Here is an 18,472-nt window from a genome sequence, read left to right on the forward strand (position 1 = left end):
AGGATGATTCAGAGAACAGGGTTAGATGGAGAAGGTAAATTTGCTGTGGCGATCTCTGAAGGGAAAAGCCCAAAGGAAAAGAAGATTTTGTCACAGGGGTGCAGGACATGTATGACCAAGACAAAGTGATGAGGGAGATGGTTTGGACCTGAACACTCCTCTGTCCATGTCCAAATCATGGTGACGCTTTGGGTAGAAGGTTGCTGAAGGTGTAGCTGCCAGCCAGGAGGTCTAGAGGAAGACCAAAGAGAGACTTATGGACGTAGGGAGAGAGGATATGACGTTAGTTGGTGTGAGAGAGGAGGATACAGAGAATAGGGTTAGATGGAGAGGGTTGATTTGCCTTGGCGACCACTGAAGGGAAAAAAAAACAAAGGAAAAGAAAAATTTTTCACAGGGGTGCAGGACATGTATGACAAATGAACACTCCTCTTTTCATGTCCAAACCACGGTGTAGATCTGGGTAGAAGGTTGCTGAAGGTGTAGCTGCCAGGCAGGAGGTCTAGAGGACCACCAAAGAGAGATTTATGAACGTAGGGAGAGAGGACGATTCAGAGAATAGGGTTAGATGGAGAGGGTAAATTGCTGTGGCAACCCCTGAAGGGAAAAGCCAAAAAGGTGAAGAAGAGGAGAAAATTGTGCTAATGGTCCGTACTAAATTGCTCTGCATTTATATAATAAATATAACATGAGTGGTATTAATCACACTTAGCGAGATGGGGGGAAAGAGGGGCCGGCTTTGGCGATGAGGGGTTTGCAGGATTGCTGGGCATTGAGGAGTTGGACAGCTCTTGGGACGAAGGTTGCCCTCCTATTCTGGGTTTTGCAGGCGGGACAGCGACGTCTGCGACCAGACAGGAGCCACTCGAAAGCCAGGTGAAGGATGTGGGACTGATCTGCGAGGATCTATTTGTCTGCTTTTAATATTTGAGTGTCGGTAAAGTGGGGTACAGTGTAACAAAATTCAGATAGCATCTCATCAGAAGTGCATATGTGCAGAATGTGCGGTATTTACAGATAAATGCAGTATTTATAGAATAAATGCAATTTTTTTTTCATGTCTTATACAGTAACTCTACAGAAGGGATACTATAGAGATGCGATATGAATTTTACGGAATATACAAGTATAAATAGTTTAACCAGATGAGCAGCTGCCAGATGCTATTGAAGAGAATATGTCTCTTCTTGTGGACATCTTCTATAGCAGGAAGTTGAGTTTTCACCGCCCTCTGTAGTGCCTTGTGATCAGCAACAAAGCAATTCCCATGTATTCCCAGTATGTCAGCAGACAGGTGGCTCTTTTTTCAGTGTCCTCAGAAAGAAGAGACACCGATGGGCCTTCTTAATCAGGTTGGAGGTCTTAGTTGTCCAGGACAGGTTCTCAGAAATGTGGGTCCCCGGGAAATTGAAGCTGGAAAGTCGTTCCACCTCCATGCCGTTCCTTCCCCAAGTCCACAGTGATCTCTTTGGTTTTACCGATATTGTCGGCACACCGTGCTGCTGGGTCTGTTACCTCTGCCCTGTATTCAGACTCATGGTTGTCACCAATGAGTTGAGTTGGATCTAAACACAGGTCTGCAGTCATGGGTGAAGAGGATATGAAGGTGGTAGGTGTGAGAGAGGTGGATACAGAGAAGAGGGTTTGATGGAGAAAGTTGATTCACTGTGGTGACCCCTGAAGGGAAAAGCCCAAAGGAGAAGAAGACTTTGTGACAGGGGTGCAGGACATGTATGACCAAGACAAGGTGATGATGGAGATGGTTTGGACATGAACACTACTCTGTTCATGTCCAAACCATGGTGGAGATCTGGGTAGAAGGTTGCTAAAGGTGTAGCTGCCAGCCAGGAGGTCTAGACGAAGACCAAATAGAGATCTATGGACGTAGTGAGAGGAGATATGAAGTAAGTTGGTGTGAGAGAGGAGGATTCAGAGAATAGGGTTAGATGGAGAAGGTTGATTTGCTTTGGCGACCACAGAAGGGAAAAAACCAAAGGAAAAGAAAAAAATTTCACAGGGGTGCAGGACATGTATGACAAATGAACACTCCTCTTTTCATGTCCGAACCACGGTGTAGATCTGGGTAGAAGGTTGCTGAAGGTGTAGCTGCCAGCCAGGAGGTCTGGAGGAAGACTAAAGAGATTCATGGACGTAGTGAGAGGGGATTTGAAGTAAGTTGGTGTGAGAGGAGGATTCAGAGAATAGGGTTAGATGTTCTGCAGTCATGGGTGACGAGGGAGTAGATCAGGGGTATCAAACTCATTTTGGTCTGGGGGCCATATACGGCCTAATTTGTTTACCAATAAGATCATTACCTAGAAGTAACACAAAGTCCAAATTTTCCTTTGTTTTAGTGTAAAGGAGCGAAACAGGTAAATCATAAAAATCTTTCCATGTAATGAACTGTTCCTCTAAAAAATACATGACAAATTAATATTAAAAACCTATTGATGAAATTAAACCCGAGAAATATTGTTGGGTTAAAAGAGAAAATCTTATCACTGTGGGAAAATTTGCCACTAAATTTGATTAGCAAATCGATCGGGAGCATGTATGAGAGGGGGTAGAATGTTACCACGGCGATTCTGGTTATTAAATCAATCTTTTTAATTTTTTATTTATTTTTTTGCCATCGTTTTTGTGTTTTTTACAGAAATAAGAAAAGAAAAGATCATTTTTAACAATGTCAGTGGATGTTTTTTCATCGAAAAAAATCCTTTTTTTTTTTCAAATTTGCAAAACATTTCAAGGTTAATTTATCATTTTTTCCTTGTACTTTTTTTTTTTTTTTTCAGAAACCCACTGCATAATGTAGAAACACAACCGTTCCCCCAGGAAAAGTCAAATTCTCCCATCACGGGATCGATAAAGTCCGTCTTATCTAAGACGTACAACCATTTCACGTGAATCTCAGCCCGCCAAACAAAGACCACGCTGTTTTTATCCAATACATTATTTATTGTAGCTCATAATATTTTTTTTCCTTTTTAATATAATCCCTATGTTACAGGTACAATGTGCAATGCTGTATAAAAACAAAAACATTTCTATCCAAAACCCAAAAGGATACTTAACTTCTTCTACCAGAAACCACCACAGAGAGGAGTGCTCTATTCCTTCACCCGGCCGCCGCCGCCGCCGCCGCTGCCGCTTTTTAAAGGGTAAAAAGAACAACAGTCGAGGTTTTCACGAAGCGTTCCGACGTGGCGAGCGGAAGGAGTCCGTTTGGTTCGTTGCAAAAAAAGCACCGTTGCTCGTGTGTTATTGTTCCAAGAGAGGCAGAACCGGAGTCGAAGCCCGTCAGAAGAGGTCGTCGAGCGTAAATAGCGATGATACAGCACGATGTCTACTACTAGCGGGCGGCGGAAGTGCTTTTTTTCTCGTCCGAACTCCAAAGGCCCCCCTTCGCCCGTTTCGTTCGCGAATCCGATCCCCCTGATTAAAAACCTCATTGCGATCGCGTGTTTGAAACTCGGTCATCGGAAGGTTTTTTTTCGTTGTTTTTTTTCTTAAAAAAAATAACATTTCATCAACCGAGAACCCTTAGTTACCAATCGCCACCGAGACGCCCCCCCCCCCGGCGACCTGTCCCGTTCCGTGAATTTCAATTCATTTGTTCGTTTTTAAGTGCTATGACATTTAGTAACGTAAACAAAATAACCAAAGTTAATACTTTCAGGATTAAAAAAGTGTAAACTTTTCACCAAATATAAAACGGACACATTCGAACCATAAATTATAAACATGTAGTCATGCATTTGTTCACGGGGGGAGGAGAGGGGGCTGCATACCATTTATTCTTAGACTTTTATCTTACAAATAAAATAAAGTTAGATATATCTGGTGCGAGATGTCATGGGTATTTACATTATTATTGGTTAGTATTCGATGCATTCATGGTGCGGAGTATCAGGATGCTCCCAGAGTGAGGATTAGAGTGTTTTAAAGGACTACGAGTGCGGTGTCTTGTGCGTGCGTCTTCGACTGGACTCGGGCGGTTGCCACGGTAACCTTTTTTTTTTCTGTTTTTGTTTGTTTTTGTTTTTTTTTTTTTCCTTTCCCCCTTTTCCCTCGAACTCCGGTGACGTTTATTCCGAGGTCACAAGCTGCCAGGAAATTCTGATGTCGGGTCATGACGAGTACCGTCGGACTTTTTTTTTTTTGTTTTGTTTGTTTTTGTTTTTGTTTTTGTTTTTGTTTTTTAGCGAGGCGACCGAACCACCACCCCCGCCCCCGCCCCCCGCCCGTCGGTCTCGAGTTGGTGGTGGAGAAGGTGTCACCGCGACAGTAACGCACTGACTGATTGGTGTTCGTCCGTGATGGATGTGGTTGGAGGTATTTGCCAAGTGATCTACGGAGGTCCTGTGTTGGGCGCCTGTGGAGACCCCTGGTAGGGTAACAACTGAGGTGGCGGCGCCCAGGCTCCGGCGCTCGGGGGACGGCTGGGCTCGCCGCTCCCGGACTGATCCAGCTCGGCGCTGTCGCAGTCGGAATCGTCGCACAGTCCCCGGCTCTGAAAACAAACGGGGAAGATGTCATTTTTTGGGGCGCGAAATGACGAAACGCGTCCCCGGGCGGCGCCGCTTCACCTCGTTGGGATTCTGCCCGGCGTCCAGCTGAGCTTTGGCCTGACCGGCGGCGCCGTCCCTCTCCGACAGGCCGTCGGAGGCCTGCGCCGGGTCGGTGTTGTCCGCCGGGATCTCCGACCCCTGAGAGAGGAGGTCGTCGCTGCGGTCGTCCAGCCTGTCGTCCGTGTTGGTGCTGACGACGTCCGGCGTGCCGCTGTGGGAGTGGTCGGTGGTGTGGCCCTCCTCGCCGTCCGACACCGACAGGTTCTCCGAGCTGAAGGTGGACACCGACTGGCACTTCGTGATGCTCGTCGGGCGACTGGCGAAGCGATGACAACAGCGGTTACACACACGCGAACGGGGAAAGTGGTTTCTTAGACAACTGGTCCAAAAAGCAAAAATGTGGGGAAGCAACAATGGAGGGGTTTTATGAGCAGCTTGTGTTTTATGAGCTCAACGGGGCTTCTGTTAAATGTAGGATTCATTTCGGTTCGCTAAAAAATGACAAAGATGTACGATAAATATCTCGCATGGCTGTAGGTTCCAAGACTGACGACATCTATACATTACATACATACATATACAATTACGCACTGAATCCAATATACACATACATACATACTGTATATACACACATACATACTGTTTATACAGACACATACATACTGTAAATATACAGATACACAAATACATACTGTATGCATACACATACATACTGTATATGCACACATACATATTGTTTATGTCCACATCCATACATAATGTATATATACACATAAACACATACATGCTGTATATATACACATACATAGATACTGTATATACACATATACATACATTTTATGTCCACATACATACTGTATATATTCACATACGTAATGTACATACGTTCATACATAATTTTTATACACACTTACATACATACATACAGTAATATACACATACATACATACAGTTTATACACACACACACACACACACACATAAATATACATACAGTATATATATACACACACACATACATACAAATATACACACACATACATACGGTACATATATGCATGCATACGTACAGTATGTATACACACACATATATGTACACTGCTCAAAAGAATAACACATCCTAGATTTTAATGAATGAAAAATTCTCATTAAAAATTTTGCTCTTTACATAGTAGAATGTGCTGACAACAAACTCGCACAGAAATGATCAATGGGGATCAAATGTATGAACCCATGGAGGTCCGGATTTGGTCTCTCACTCAAAATAAAAGTGTAAAAACACACTCCAGGCTGATCCAGCGTTGATTTAATGTCCTTAAAACAAGTCCAAATGAATCAGTGCTGCTTCCTAAGTGGACACTTTGATTTTGCAGAAGTGGGATTGACTTGGAGTTACATTGTGGTGTTTAAGTGTTCCCTTTGTTTTTTGGAGCAGTATATATGCATATATATACGTACAAACTGTAAATGTACACACACACATATATATACACATATACATACAGTACATATATAGATACAGTATATATATCGATATATATAGAGAGATATGTATACAGACACACACATACATACAAACATACATATGGTATATATACAAATACATACTGGATATATACACACACACATATGTACATACATACAGTATATATATATACACACACACATACAAACAATTTCCTTCGGGATTAATAAAGTTGTTCTTATCTTATCTTATCTTATCTTATCTTATCTTATCTTATCTTATCTTATCTTATCTTATCTTAAATATGTAGATACAGTGTGTGTGTGTATACAACATACATATGGTATACATACATACCATACATATGGTATACATACACATATATACCGTATATAAACACACACACATATGTACATACATATAAACACACAGTACATATATGCATGCATACGTACAGTATGTATACATACACACACGTATACATACGCACGCACACACATACAAACATACATACAGTATCTTCTTCTTTTCCTTTGGGCTTTTCCCTTCAGGGGTCACCACAGCTAATCCACCTTCTCCATCTAACCCTCTTCTCTGGATCCTCCTCTCTCACACCAACTAACTTCATATCCTCTCTCACTACATCCATGAATCTTCTCTTTGGTCTTCCTCTAGACCTCCTGCTCAGCAGCTTCACCTTCAGCAACCTTCTACCCAAATCTTCACAATGATTTGGACATGGACACAGAGGAGTGTTCATGTCCAAACCATCTCATTCATCATTTTGTCTCAGTCATACATGTCCTGCACCAAGAAAGTCTTCTTTTCCTTTGGGCATTTTTGTACACATATTTGTATGTATGTTTATATGTGTGTACATATATATATATATATATATATATATATGTATTAGTGAGGTGCAGTCAGGGGAGGCAGGAGAGGCCGTGCCTCACTTGCCAATCTTGGAAAGAAAAAAAATGTCAAAAAGAATGAAATGGTTATATTTATCAGTGACTCGTACTGCAAAGGTATTTCTCATTTAACCTCACTAGTTTTAGTTTTTATTCAAAAATTGCTAGATTTTCACATTTACTATTCAAATACTAAGAAGATAGACAAATGAAATGAAAGTAAATGAAAAATGTGACCTTTTTATGAATACATACATATAATGATGAAAATGATGACACTTGCATACATAACTGTCATCATTTTCATCTTTATATGTTATTAATTCCACCCAAATAAAAATAAAAATAAAAATAAAAATAAAAATAAAAACAAAAACAAAAATAAAAATAAAAATAAAAATAAAAATAAAAATAAAAATAAAAATAAAAATAAAAATAAAAATAAAAATAAAAATAAAAATAAATATAAATATAAATATTAAGAGAGAGAGACTAAAATTATGAATAATGTGATGATGGAACAAAAGATTTGCGAAATGCAAACCTTGTTGTAATTACAGGAATTATTTATTTATGCAGCTCAATCGGAAGGTTGGCGGTTCGATTCCCTTCAGTCTGCAAGCCAAAGCGTCCTCGGGCAAAACGTCGAGCGGACGGGTGAACGGATGAACGGATGAACGGATGAACGGGTGAAAGCCATCCAGCGTAAAGCGCTATTTAAGAGCTTGAAACACTTCTTGGATCCTTAAATACATCAGCGTGTAATCGGCCAGGGAAAATGTGTCCGTGTAATTTCGCGGTGACGAAAGGACAGCGACTTACTCACCGTCTCCGTGGCAACTCCACCTCGCTGTCAACTTCTCCCTCCTCCTCCTCCGATGACACTCCACGCCTCTGCAAGCGCAATCAGGGAAAAGAAGGGTCGTGAGCGCGAGTCGAAGCGTCCCCGGACGAGGGCGGCGGCGGCGGACCTGTTTCCGAGTGATAGCTGCCCTATAGAGGATGGCGGAAGGCGTGAGGTGCTGGCTCCCGATCCCCCCCGACGCCCCGCGGGGCATCCTCACGGCGCCGGTTCCGTCTTCCTTCTCCTCGCCGTCGTGGGGGAGTCGCGGCGACCCCAGCGACCCCCGCCCCGCCGCCGCCCCCCTCCCGCAGGGCGAGTCCGGACTGCTGGAGAACGGGAAGGACGCGGCGTCCTCGCTGGGAGTGTCGCTGCGCGGCGGGGTTTCCGTGAGGTCGTCCAAAGCGGCCGCCCCGGCCTCGGAGCCTCCCAGTCCCGCCGAGGCGCTGAGGCTCCCCCCTCTCTCCAGCCCGCCCACGGAGGAGTCCCCCGTCCCCTGGCCCTCGGCCTCCAGGGTGGTGCAGATGAGGTCGGGGCTGGAGGAGGACAGCTGCCTCTGCTGCGAGGTGGCCGACGGCTCCAGGAGCTGCTTGGAGGTGCTGGTGGTGGAGCCGTTAGCCTGGGGGTTCGTGTCTCTACTAGGAGACGACTGGTTGGCTTTGAGTCCGGCCAGATCGCCGCTGCTGCCCTTGCCGGGTTTGCGGTGGCGTGTCTTTACCCTTCGCGACCGACTCGGGGAAGTGGAGCTTCTGCTGGAGCAGGCCGGGATGGTGACTTGCATTACAGAAGAATCCATTTTGGGAATGATGACCTCAGACTTCAGGATGTCTGGCCTGAAAGAGCCGGGGTGGAAATAAATTATTGAAAAATATCAATTTTATCTTAACGCTGTTAAAATGTCCCGTGTAATATTTTCTGGGTTTTTTTTTTCTGTTTTATGGGGATTTTTCCGATGTACTTTTGCTCACAGCGGGTCATATTTATTTTCTAAATGGTAATATTTCCACTCTTAATAAGTCAAAATTAAGCGCTTATTGATTCTTCACTACAACATCAGCTAGCATGCAGCTAGCAGTGCAATAATTGAAGAGTTATTTCTCAATATAGGAGTAACTCTTGTCTATCCATAGAAGACAAGTACATCAATGTGACCGAATCATAATCGTACTGCTCTCGACTCGTCTTCCAATATCAGACACGACGTCTTTGGTTAAGACACAGGTGGGCCGTCAGGGCCCGCAAGGCCTTCTCTGCTGGCCTAAAAAAAAATCTGAATCATAGACTGATTGTAATGATATTTTGTCCATAATTACTTATCAAAAAATTCCAAGTGGTCTGTCTGCTTCCTTTCATAGCTCTTTCCCTGGCCGTGCTGCTTCCAGACATGTATTTTCACATTAAAGAGTTTAACCAATCACATTTCAGCCATTATTCGTTGCCAGACAGGGTCAAAGTCAAAGAAATCTGCCTGGGGGCCTGCAGAATCAGATTCACAAGCACTCTAGTGAAATATTAATGTTGATGAAACTGTTGCTTCAACCAATCAGATTTTGAGTTGCGACACCGGGGCCTTCTAGAAGGCTACGGTAACGTCAGCGTGTCACACACCCTTTGATTGGATAGTCAGAGAGTACTAGCCAGAGCTAGCAGGCTGCACAAACACATATATAGATGTGTTGATATAATAGCTAATTTGTCAACCCATGACGGCTGAAGGAAGAGAAGAAATTGATGTTGTGGCAGATTTAGTGTCAAAGCCATTTTCAAGATAGACTTTTCAAGAAGAGCTGGCATTGTAAGAGAGGTCGGGCAGTTCCGAAGCTAGCAGCCCTGTTACAGCGAAGAAAAGGATTTGTCCATCGCTTTCAGTCCGCTCACTACATAATAAGACATTTTTTATAGCCATAAAACACTTATAGAGGGGTGGATTGATAAATGGAGCACTACTGAAGGCTTAGGTGTGAAATACACCCTCTGGGTTAAGATCAGACTTAAATCCTTCCTTTTTGAGAGAAGTTGTAGCTAGCGCTAGGCTAACCCATAGTCATGCTGCAGCGTCTGGTTCCCGCGGCGGTAAAAGGCATTGATTCTACGCTGCTGTCGCCAAGTGCAGGCTCATGGGTCAGTATTGGGTTTCTGTCAATCATCTTAAAGACCGTGGTCCAGACCTAGTCTACTTGGAAAATGTCATCAAGACAACTGCTTTGTGATTGACTGGATTGGCCTGTCAAGGTGCCAGTTATACAAGAGGTACGTGCATGCAGACCTCTTTCCCGAGGGAAGTTTCTGCGGGACGTTCCTCTTCTTGATGAGTTTGTCCATAGAGTTGGAGGAGCTGCTCTGTCTGGAGCTGTGGTGCTTGAACAGGCCCGGGTACTTCTTGTCCAAAGACTGCTCCCTCCTGCATTGGCCAAAGGACACGGGCGCATCACGAGTGGCGGCACTACACGAAAACGAACCAGATGACACTCCCGGGCGGATCCGTACCTCTGCAACTCCTTCTCCTTGAGCTCCAGCTGCAACATGACGGCGCTGAGCTCCATGTAGAGGTTGTTAGCCCTCTCCAGCTTCCTCTCGTAGTGCTCGCGGATGTCCAGAGCGTGCCTGGGGAAGGAAAGAGGCCGTTGAGGTCATTGCGCGTTCGAGGATTTGTTAACATCGTTAAAGTGCAGCCATCTATTATCGTCCTCAGGAGATGCAGAACAATGCGCCGGGGTTTCGGGGGTTAAACACAAACCTGAGCTCCTCTCTGCGCCGGTTGATGAGTTCCTCATCCAACCGATGGAGACAAGTACCCTCAGACTTAATCTTCTCAAAGTGCTGTTTCACTTCCTCTCGCCATTCGGCCTGATGAGACGATGAGAGCGTATTGGAAACTAGTTCCCGGGCAGGGGTGCGTGGGCGCAGACGTGTTCGCCCACGGTGGTTAAAACGCACGACTCGCCTACTTCGGCGTGTCACTCAGGCGGATCGCGAGAGCAACCTCACCTGAGATTTGAAGTACGTCTCTTGTGGAGTGGACAGCACGTCGGCCGAGGCTATATCCAGGTGGAGAAGGATCTGACGGAAGGAGGGCCTATTTCTGGGTTTGCAGTTCCTGTAAATCCGAGACGGGACGGAGGGTCATAGAGATTTACGATTCACTTAAAGGCACTAACAGCCGCCTTGCGTCCACTCGCCTCCGCAACTCTCGTCTGCTCACTGTCAGACCCCTACACATTCGCAAATGTTCCTCACCAGCACTGTCTTAGGAGGATCTTGAAGCCGTCGGGGCAGCTCTCGGGTATGGGCAGCTGGAGGCTGTTGTTCCCGACCCCCCAGATGATGGCCGATGAATCCACGTCTTTGTACGGGATCTCCCCGGTGAGCATCTCCCACAGCACAACTCCGAACGACCTTGAAGGAGTCCGGTTACTCGGCGTGTAGCATCGACGAACTGAACCGACAAGACTTTGCTAACTTTGACATCCAGTTTTTGCTGTCATTTTTGATAATGTCCAAAGGGGTGGACATCCTCTCTTTGTACAAGAATGGGTTTAATCCCTTTCTTTTTGAGAAAGCTCATGGTTAGCACCAGGGCTCGCTACCATAGGCATACACTGCTGAGTATGCAGAGTATGCCTCTGTATACTCTCCTGGGCAATTTTTGGGTCTCCAATGAACCTCCTGTATGTTTTTGGACTGTGGGAGGGAAACCACGCAGTCGTAGCTTATCGTCAAATTATCGTTGACTTACTTTAGGACAATCAGACCTTTATGATGTTCTCGTGGGCCACATTTGGCCCGCGGGCCTTGAGTTTGACACCTTCGAGCCAACGCATCGTCTCGCCAGGCCACCGCCATTGTTATACTTTAAACAATCAAGGTGCAATTTTTCTTATCGTAGGCGCAATAATAATATAAACTACCTCCTTGCTCTGACATGTAAATTTAGTGCTAACAGTGCCAACTTGACGCTTTACTAAATTGTCGCTCTTACTTGTTTAGATGTTTACATTTGCTCTGTTTTCTCTTCTATTTATTTTTTTGGCTACTAATTTCATAGGATGTGCAGGTATGACAATAAAAGTTCCTTGAATTGTTATTTTTATGTAATATTAGGGGTATTGTTATATAATTTCAGCTATTAGCATGTAGCCTAACAGGGCCAACTTTACGCTTTACTAAATTGTCGCTCTTGTTTAGATGTTTACATTTGCTCTGTTTTCTCCTCTATTTATATTTTATGTCTAAGTCCATAGGATGTGCTGGTATGACAATAAAAGTTCCTTGAATTGTTATTGTTATGTAATATTAGGGGTATTGTTGTATCATTTCAGCTATTAGCATGTAGCCTGTTTGCGCTAATTCTATAATTAGCATAAGATAATTTGCGCCTGACCCTCCCAACCCGCGTAAACCTTTCAGAGGTTTCTGCACAAAAGGGTTCCTCGCCACCGAGTGCTTGCTAGATAATTTTAAAGATCAAGGTCCAGACCTACATGTGTTGTGATTGGACGCTCAACAACACGGGTGTTAGCTACCAGAAATACACTCGCGAACGTCCATCGCTTACCAGATGTCCACCTTTTCTGATACGGGCTCGTTCCGAATGACCTCAGGAGCCATCCAGGCTACCGTACCGGCGAAGGACATCTTGGTGCTCTTGTCGCTGAGCTCCTTGGAGGTACCAAAGTCGGAGATCTTCACCAGGTCGTCGTGCGTGATCAGCATACTGGAAGAGAGAACATCCCGTTACCCGCTAACTTGCGGCGCGACGGACGGGAAGTCGCGGTCCGCCGACTCACTTGGGGGACTTGAGGTCTCGGTGGATGATTTTGTGGAGGTGCAGATAGTTCATGCCTCCCGCAATGCCCATGGACCAGTCCACCAGGAGGGAGGGGGTGATCTTGCGGCCGGCCCTCAGAACCTCGTACAGCTGGCCTTGGGCGCAGTATTCCATCAAGATACAGTAGCAGGGAGCCTGGGTGCAGACGCCCCTGGAGGGCGAAGAGGCAGAAGGTCATACGAGTCAACGCAGGAGATACCTGGTAGCAACGCCGATGCCCCGGCACGATTCTCCTACTTGAAGGTGATGATGTTGGGGTGCTTGAGTTTGCGCAGGTGTTTGATCTCCGTCTCCTTGATGTCCCGCACCTTCTTCACCGCCACGTCCTCCCCGTGGAACTTGCCGAGGAAGACGGCGCCCTGCGCCCCGCTGCCCACCCACTGCAGGTCAGAGATCTCCTCGAACGGGACCTCCCAGCACTCTGGACCAGGAGACACAGCAAACCATACAACCCTGAACGGACAGGGAGTACGCAGATAGATAGATAGATAGATAGATAGATAGATAGATAGATAGATAGATAGATAGATAGATAGATAGATAGATGGTTGATCAATGGATGGATGGATGGATGGATGGATGGATGGATAGATAGATAGATAGATAGATAGATAGATAGATAGATAGATAGATAGATAGATAGATAGATAGATAGATAGATAGATAGATAGATACATAGATACATAGATAGATAGATAGATAGATAGATAGATAGATAGATAGATAGATAGATAGATAGATAGATAGATAGATAGAGAGATAGATAGATAGATAGATGCTTACTATTTTGTGAATCATTAATAGGAACGTAAATGTGTATTCTCCCGTGTGTGTGTGTGTGTGTGCATGTGTGTGTGTGTGTGTGTGTGTGTGTGTGTGTGTGATATTGACAAGTTATCCAGCGGAGCAGGACTTTTGTCCCCCGCCTTGCAGAGATAAGAGCGAGCACCTGACGGGCCGCCATCCTCCCGCCGTCTCATCTGTTTGCCGGCTGTCATGGCGACACGCCTGCGAGGGGGAGGGAGGGAGCGCCGTCGCTCCAGAGGACGGAGAAGAAGGAGAAGAAGGAGAAGAAGGAGAAGAAGGAGAAGAAGGAGAAGAAGGAGAAGAAGGAGACAGGACCATCTATTCTTCACAAGCGTCCGGCAGAGCGTCGGCCTCTCCGGAGGCCGCGGACCGACCGTTTCCAGGCCGGCCTGACGCCGCCGCCGGTACAAATAGTCGTGTTTCCTTCTCTCTGAGTCGTCTGAGGTCCTTGTCGTGGAGAAGGTCCATTATCTTGTTATCTACTCCTTGACTCTGAGGGGGAAGGTGGACTCGTACAGGGGCGGGGGCAATTATTTTGGCTACTGATTTAATTACTATGCGCGGGCCGACAAATTGAACAAAATCAAAATTGCTATTTAAATATTTACATTTTTTTGGCATGTATTTTGTATGTAATCGTCATTACAAAATTGAACAAAAGGAAAAAAGATTCAAAATTCAATATTGATTGGAAATACTAAAATATTCAAAGAAAATAGTTTGGCGGGACGGATAAAAAAAGCGCAGCGGGCCGGATGTGGCCCGCAGGCTGTAAGATGCCCAGGTTTACGGTGTAGCGTACACTAGCTTGAAATCACGTGAAATGACTTTTATAAAAATTTTAACTTGAAAAATTGAAAAAGAAGGAGACGTCACTCCTGGTCGGTGACCTCCAGTTGAGACAACGCGGGAAAGCATTCGCATCTTCCTCTTTGTTTCAGAACAGGCGAGTTAGCGCTAAGCTAGCTAGAGGCTAGGCTAGCACTCAAACATCTCACACTGTTCATATTTATAGTATTTATAATAATGTTTACTATCATTATTTCTCAGCAATTCATGTTCAAATGCACTACAGAGTAGGAATTTCCCTGTGCAGGGAAACACATTTCTACACTGTGCGTGTGACAATGAACACTTTGAATTGTAGTTTATTTATATACACATATACATGTATATATCTATATACACACACACATATATATATAAATATTCTCTGTTTTTTAATTTTATTTTTTATTCATTTATTTTTCTATTTTACAAATAAAGTTTTTCTGATTCTGATTTGAATCAGAATATTTTTAAGAATATTAACGCTATTAATGTATCATTTTAGCTATTAGCGTGTAGCTGATAGCGCTACAGTTATTGTTATTGTATGAGATCTCCTCAAACGTTCACACCTCCTCTCACTCCATCACGCTCCCGTCGCCCCGACCTCTCCTCTCTACTCAGAAGATCCAGACCTGCCCTACACAAGAACCGTGTTGTGATTGGACGCCATCTATCTGACCGGACTGCGCTAGCGTTCAGCTACATTTAAGGGTCTTCCCTTGTAGTTCCGTCATCTCCACGTACCTTCATGGCTATGCTTGTGTTCCGTGGAGTAGGCTTTTCCGATCATGGTCCAGACCGGCTTTAGGCAGCCGAACAGTCCCTCCAAAAACCCCCCGCTCCCTGATTGTAGCCGGATGTTTTCCGACTGGCTCCGCACGGCGCCGCCCTCCGGGCTGTGCCCCGCCTCCGCGCCGCCGCCGCCGCCTCCTCCTCCGCCGCCGCACTGGCAGGCCTCATGTTCATGTAGCGTTAGCACGCTGTTATCGAAATGCGCCGAGGGTCCATCGCTCGGCGTGGGGCTGCCGCCGCCCGGCGCCGCCTGCCCGCCGGTGTCGATGGACAGCACGTTTCGGAGGACGCACTGCGTCGGGGTCAGGTCCGTTTCGGGGGTGCACGCAGGGGTGTCTCCATCGAGGCGTCGATAGGTGGGCTCTGATATGGGGGTGCTGAAGCCTGACAGGGAGGGGGAAGGGGCGCGGGGCTCATGGATACAGGTCCCACTCATCAGGTGTTACCCCAACACGGCGGGTCAGGGTGGATGGCGGATGGAGAGATGAGAAGGAAGCCTGAAGGGAGATACGGAGGAAAACAATGCGTTAGCGTGTTAGCGCGTTAGCTAAAACAGGAAGTGTGTGACGGGAAGTTTCAGTGATCGAAATCTAAATATCTAACAAAACATTTGAGTGTATTTGCATCTTTCCCAGGATCTCAAACCAACAACGCAGGGAAAGCTTCCGATTTAACTTTGAGGGAGTGCTAATGGCGCTAATGCGGCAACAGCGGACGCGGCGTGAAAAGCCTAAAAAAGTGCAAAAGGCCTGCTGTCTGGTGGAAGAACCTCCGGATCTGCAAAAACCCGCAAACTCTCGCTCTTCCCTTGCCTCGGTCAGACAAAGAAGGTTATTTTATTTTGATTTTAGGGGTGGTTTGACGCAGGAGCTCGAGCGAACCGAGCATTCCTGGTTCGATTCCCGGCTCCTCCTCGACGCTGAACCCCTGACTGCTCCTCAGCTGCTCACGGTTCATCCACGATGGGTTCATTGCAGAGAACAAATTTCCCCACGAGGGATTAATAAAGGATAAATTATTATTATTTCAAGTGAAGCGGCGGTTAAAGCTCGCCTCCAGGTTCCTCACACACAGTCCAAACACATGCACATATCTTCGGTAAGCATCTGAAGTAAAGTCTATTTTTTTGCTTGAAACATCATGCATCATTATATGTGAAATATATTTTTTCTTTTTGGTCGAACTTTTTTGGATCCAGCACAGCGGACGCATTTTTTTTTTTTTTCTTTTCTAACTCTTTTCCAAACCAGCCACGGCCTCTTTGTCACGTAATAGTGGTTTCTCTCCCTCGTAGCCACCTGGAGTTGATCTTTTTGTTTCAATTTCCCACGACTTTTCCAGTAAAACAAATGGAAAAATAAACAAAACAAAAACAGGAGAAAATGCCCTTTCTCACAGCAAAAATTAAATTTGACAAATATGAATGATGATGAGGATGAGCCGGTGCATCTTTAACAAAAAACAAGGATTGACTTGACTGGATAAGTAAAAATAATTGCCCTTTCTTTTGCATAAACAAGATATTTATCTTAGAATTACAAAAATTCAGAAAACAACTATTTCTTGGAAAACTTATAAAACTTTGAGAATAATTATCTGAATTTTAAAAAATATTCATGTGACATTGATTGTGATATACAGACAAGGGAATGACACCACGAATGGCTGTATATTTAAATAATTTGTGAATTAATTGCGAATGCGCTTACAGCCAGTCTTGGAGGTCTTCTTGCACGGCGAATAAGAACGATTATAATTCTGATCAGAATATCACTTTAAATATGACAATATCTACCTCCCGGTGACAAATTTGTGATCCTTTTTTACGTTTTTGCACCGTGGATTTTAGAGTAACGCTATGTCAATGCACTGTATGCGTGCACATACTGCAGAATCGACAATAACTTTGACTTTGACATCCACAACTTCTCAAGATGGGTTACCAACTTCTGCTTTTAGGATAGGATGCCAGATTTTCTAGAGTTTTTCAGGTTTTCTCCAGAGCCCTGGGAGCTGTCCGGTGCTGAAGCTGAGCCTCGTTTGTCCCGGTTTTCCCCGCAAAAACACCGACTTTGCACAAACTTTGGTTTTCATTCAAGCATTTCAAATCCTCCGGTCGGTCCGCTGCAGGCCGCGCAGCTCCAGAATTACACCCAGGCTATGAATGAGGAGCAGCGGCCCGGCTGAGCGCAGCGGGACCGGGGTTTAATGAATGAACCCGGCGGGTTTTGCGGGGCTTCGGACCGGAAACGACCCGCAGAGGCTCCATTTTTGCCTTTTTTTTTTTTTTTTTTTTACCAGCAGCCTGAGATGCATCCGAGCAACATGACGAATTGCATAATCACCCCCCCCCTTGCGTGCACGTTACGTGCTTGCGTGTGTGTGTGTGTGTGTGTGTTTGGGAGACGGAGCACATGTGCTCGATTCACATACCCGACACCCCGTGTCCTGTGCGTGCTGCACCAATGCGTGAGAGGACCCCGCGAAATGGGAGCGTGAATAAACAAGCACCGGGGCCCTGTGCGTGAGAGCGACGCGCACGCACACACACACACACACACACACACACACGGAGAAACGTAATCTTGAAATAAACGAGGATTTGTTGATGATGATGATGGGGATGATGGTGACATCTCAGAGGCATCACCGCCGCCGTGCGTGAATGTGCTTCCACTGCCGCAGCGCCTGTGCGCTCACGCACTGTTTGCACGGCCGCGGGAAAAAAAAAAAAAAACACGGGATGCGTGTTTTCCCTTTCTTTCCACCTCTCACCAACACCCACCCTTCACACACACACACACACTTTTTTTTTTTTTTGCACGGATGCGATCTGCACGACGACGGTGCAGGCTGGTGCAGTGAAAGCGGTTCCCCCGAGCAACGGCACCGGAACCTGAACGCACCGTGATTCGAGATCCCCCCCACCACCACCACCACCATCACACACACACACACACACACACATACACACACACACACATTCGGACGGCGTGTAACCTGGATAGTGTGACATTCCCATACCTTTCCGCCTCGATGTCAAGGAGGGAAAAAAGGGTGTGCTCGGCTCGGGGTTTGTCGGTGATGAGGAGAGAATGGTTTTTTCCTCCCCTCCGTGTTGCCTTCGCATCCGGGCTTGTGTCTCCGAGTCCTCCTCCCCCCCCCCCGCCGGTATCCGCCAGTTTCACGTTACCGGGTATGGATCCCAGCGGGTAAATTGTGTTATCAATAACCGGGGATCCATGCAACGTGAGGCGCGCTGTTTTTTTTTCTTCTTTTTTTTCCTCTTTCTTTTTTTTTTTTTTTTTTTTTTTTTTTTTGGAGAGAGAGGGGGGGAGGGAGCTGTCTCCTTCCCCGGTGCTGAATTGACGTCACGGGAATGCGGAAGTGCGCCGCTAGATGGCGCTGCGTCACTTCCTGCAGACGG

At 45.6% G+C, this 18,472-nt stretch overlaps 1 protein-coding gene across 1 annotated transcript; it reads right to left on the reverse strand.

The window, feature by feature from the left end:
• Positions 1-2,937: 2,937 nt before the first annotated feature.
• On the reverse strand, positions 2,938-18,330 carry map3k12 (mitogen-activated protein kinase kinase kinase 12). The gene is made up of 14 exons (XM_086159140.1): positions 18,070-18,330; positions 14,998-15,542; positions 12,853-13,036; positions 12,575-12,766; positions 12,343-12,501; positions 11,025-11,183; positions 10,776-10,884; positions 10,525-10,634; positions 10,275-10,391; positions 10,054-10,188; positions 7,918-8,620; positions 7,773-7,840; positions 4,590-4,887; positions 2,938-4,513 (listed from the first exon to the last, which is right to left on the reverse strand). The coding sequence occupies exons 2-14, from the start codon at positions 15,479-15,481 to the stop codon at positions 4,352-4,354; spliced, it is 2,880 nt and encodes a 959-aa protein (XP_086015266.1). The 5' UTR covers positions 15,482-15,542; positions 18,070-18,330; the 3' UTR covers positions 2,938-4,351.
• Between the last annotated feature and the right edge of the window lie 142 nt (positions 18,331-18,472).

This window comes from Fistularia commersonii, chromosome 14 (assembly GCF_037954325.1).
Source record: "Fistularia commersonii isolate RoL2024-O1a breed Wild chromosome 14, RoL_Fcom_v1.0, whole genome shotgun sequence".
NCBI classification, from domain to species: Eukaryota; Metazoa; Chordata; class Actinopteri; order Syngnathiformes; family Fistulariidae; genus Fistularia; species Fistularia commersonii.

Excerpts from the sequence above, each read along its gene's own strand:
- map3k12 (XM_086159140.1), bottom strand. The coding sequence starts at position 15,481 with ATGAGTGGGACCTGTATCCATGAGCCCCGCGCCCCTTCCCCCTCCCTG. Across the intron at positions 12,502-12,574 it reads CGAGACCTCAAGTCCCCCAA|TATGCTGATCACGCACGACG; the intron begins GTGAGTCGGCGG and ends TCTCTCTTCCAG. Across the intron at positions 10,635-10,775 it reads AGACGTACTTCAAATCTCAG|GCCGAATGGCGAGAGGAAGT; the intron begins GTGAGGTTGCTC and ends TCGTCTCATCAG.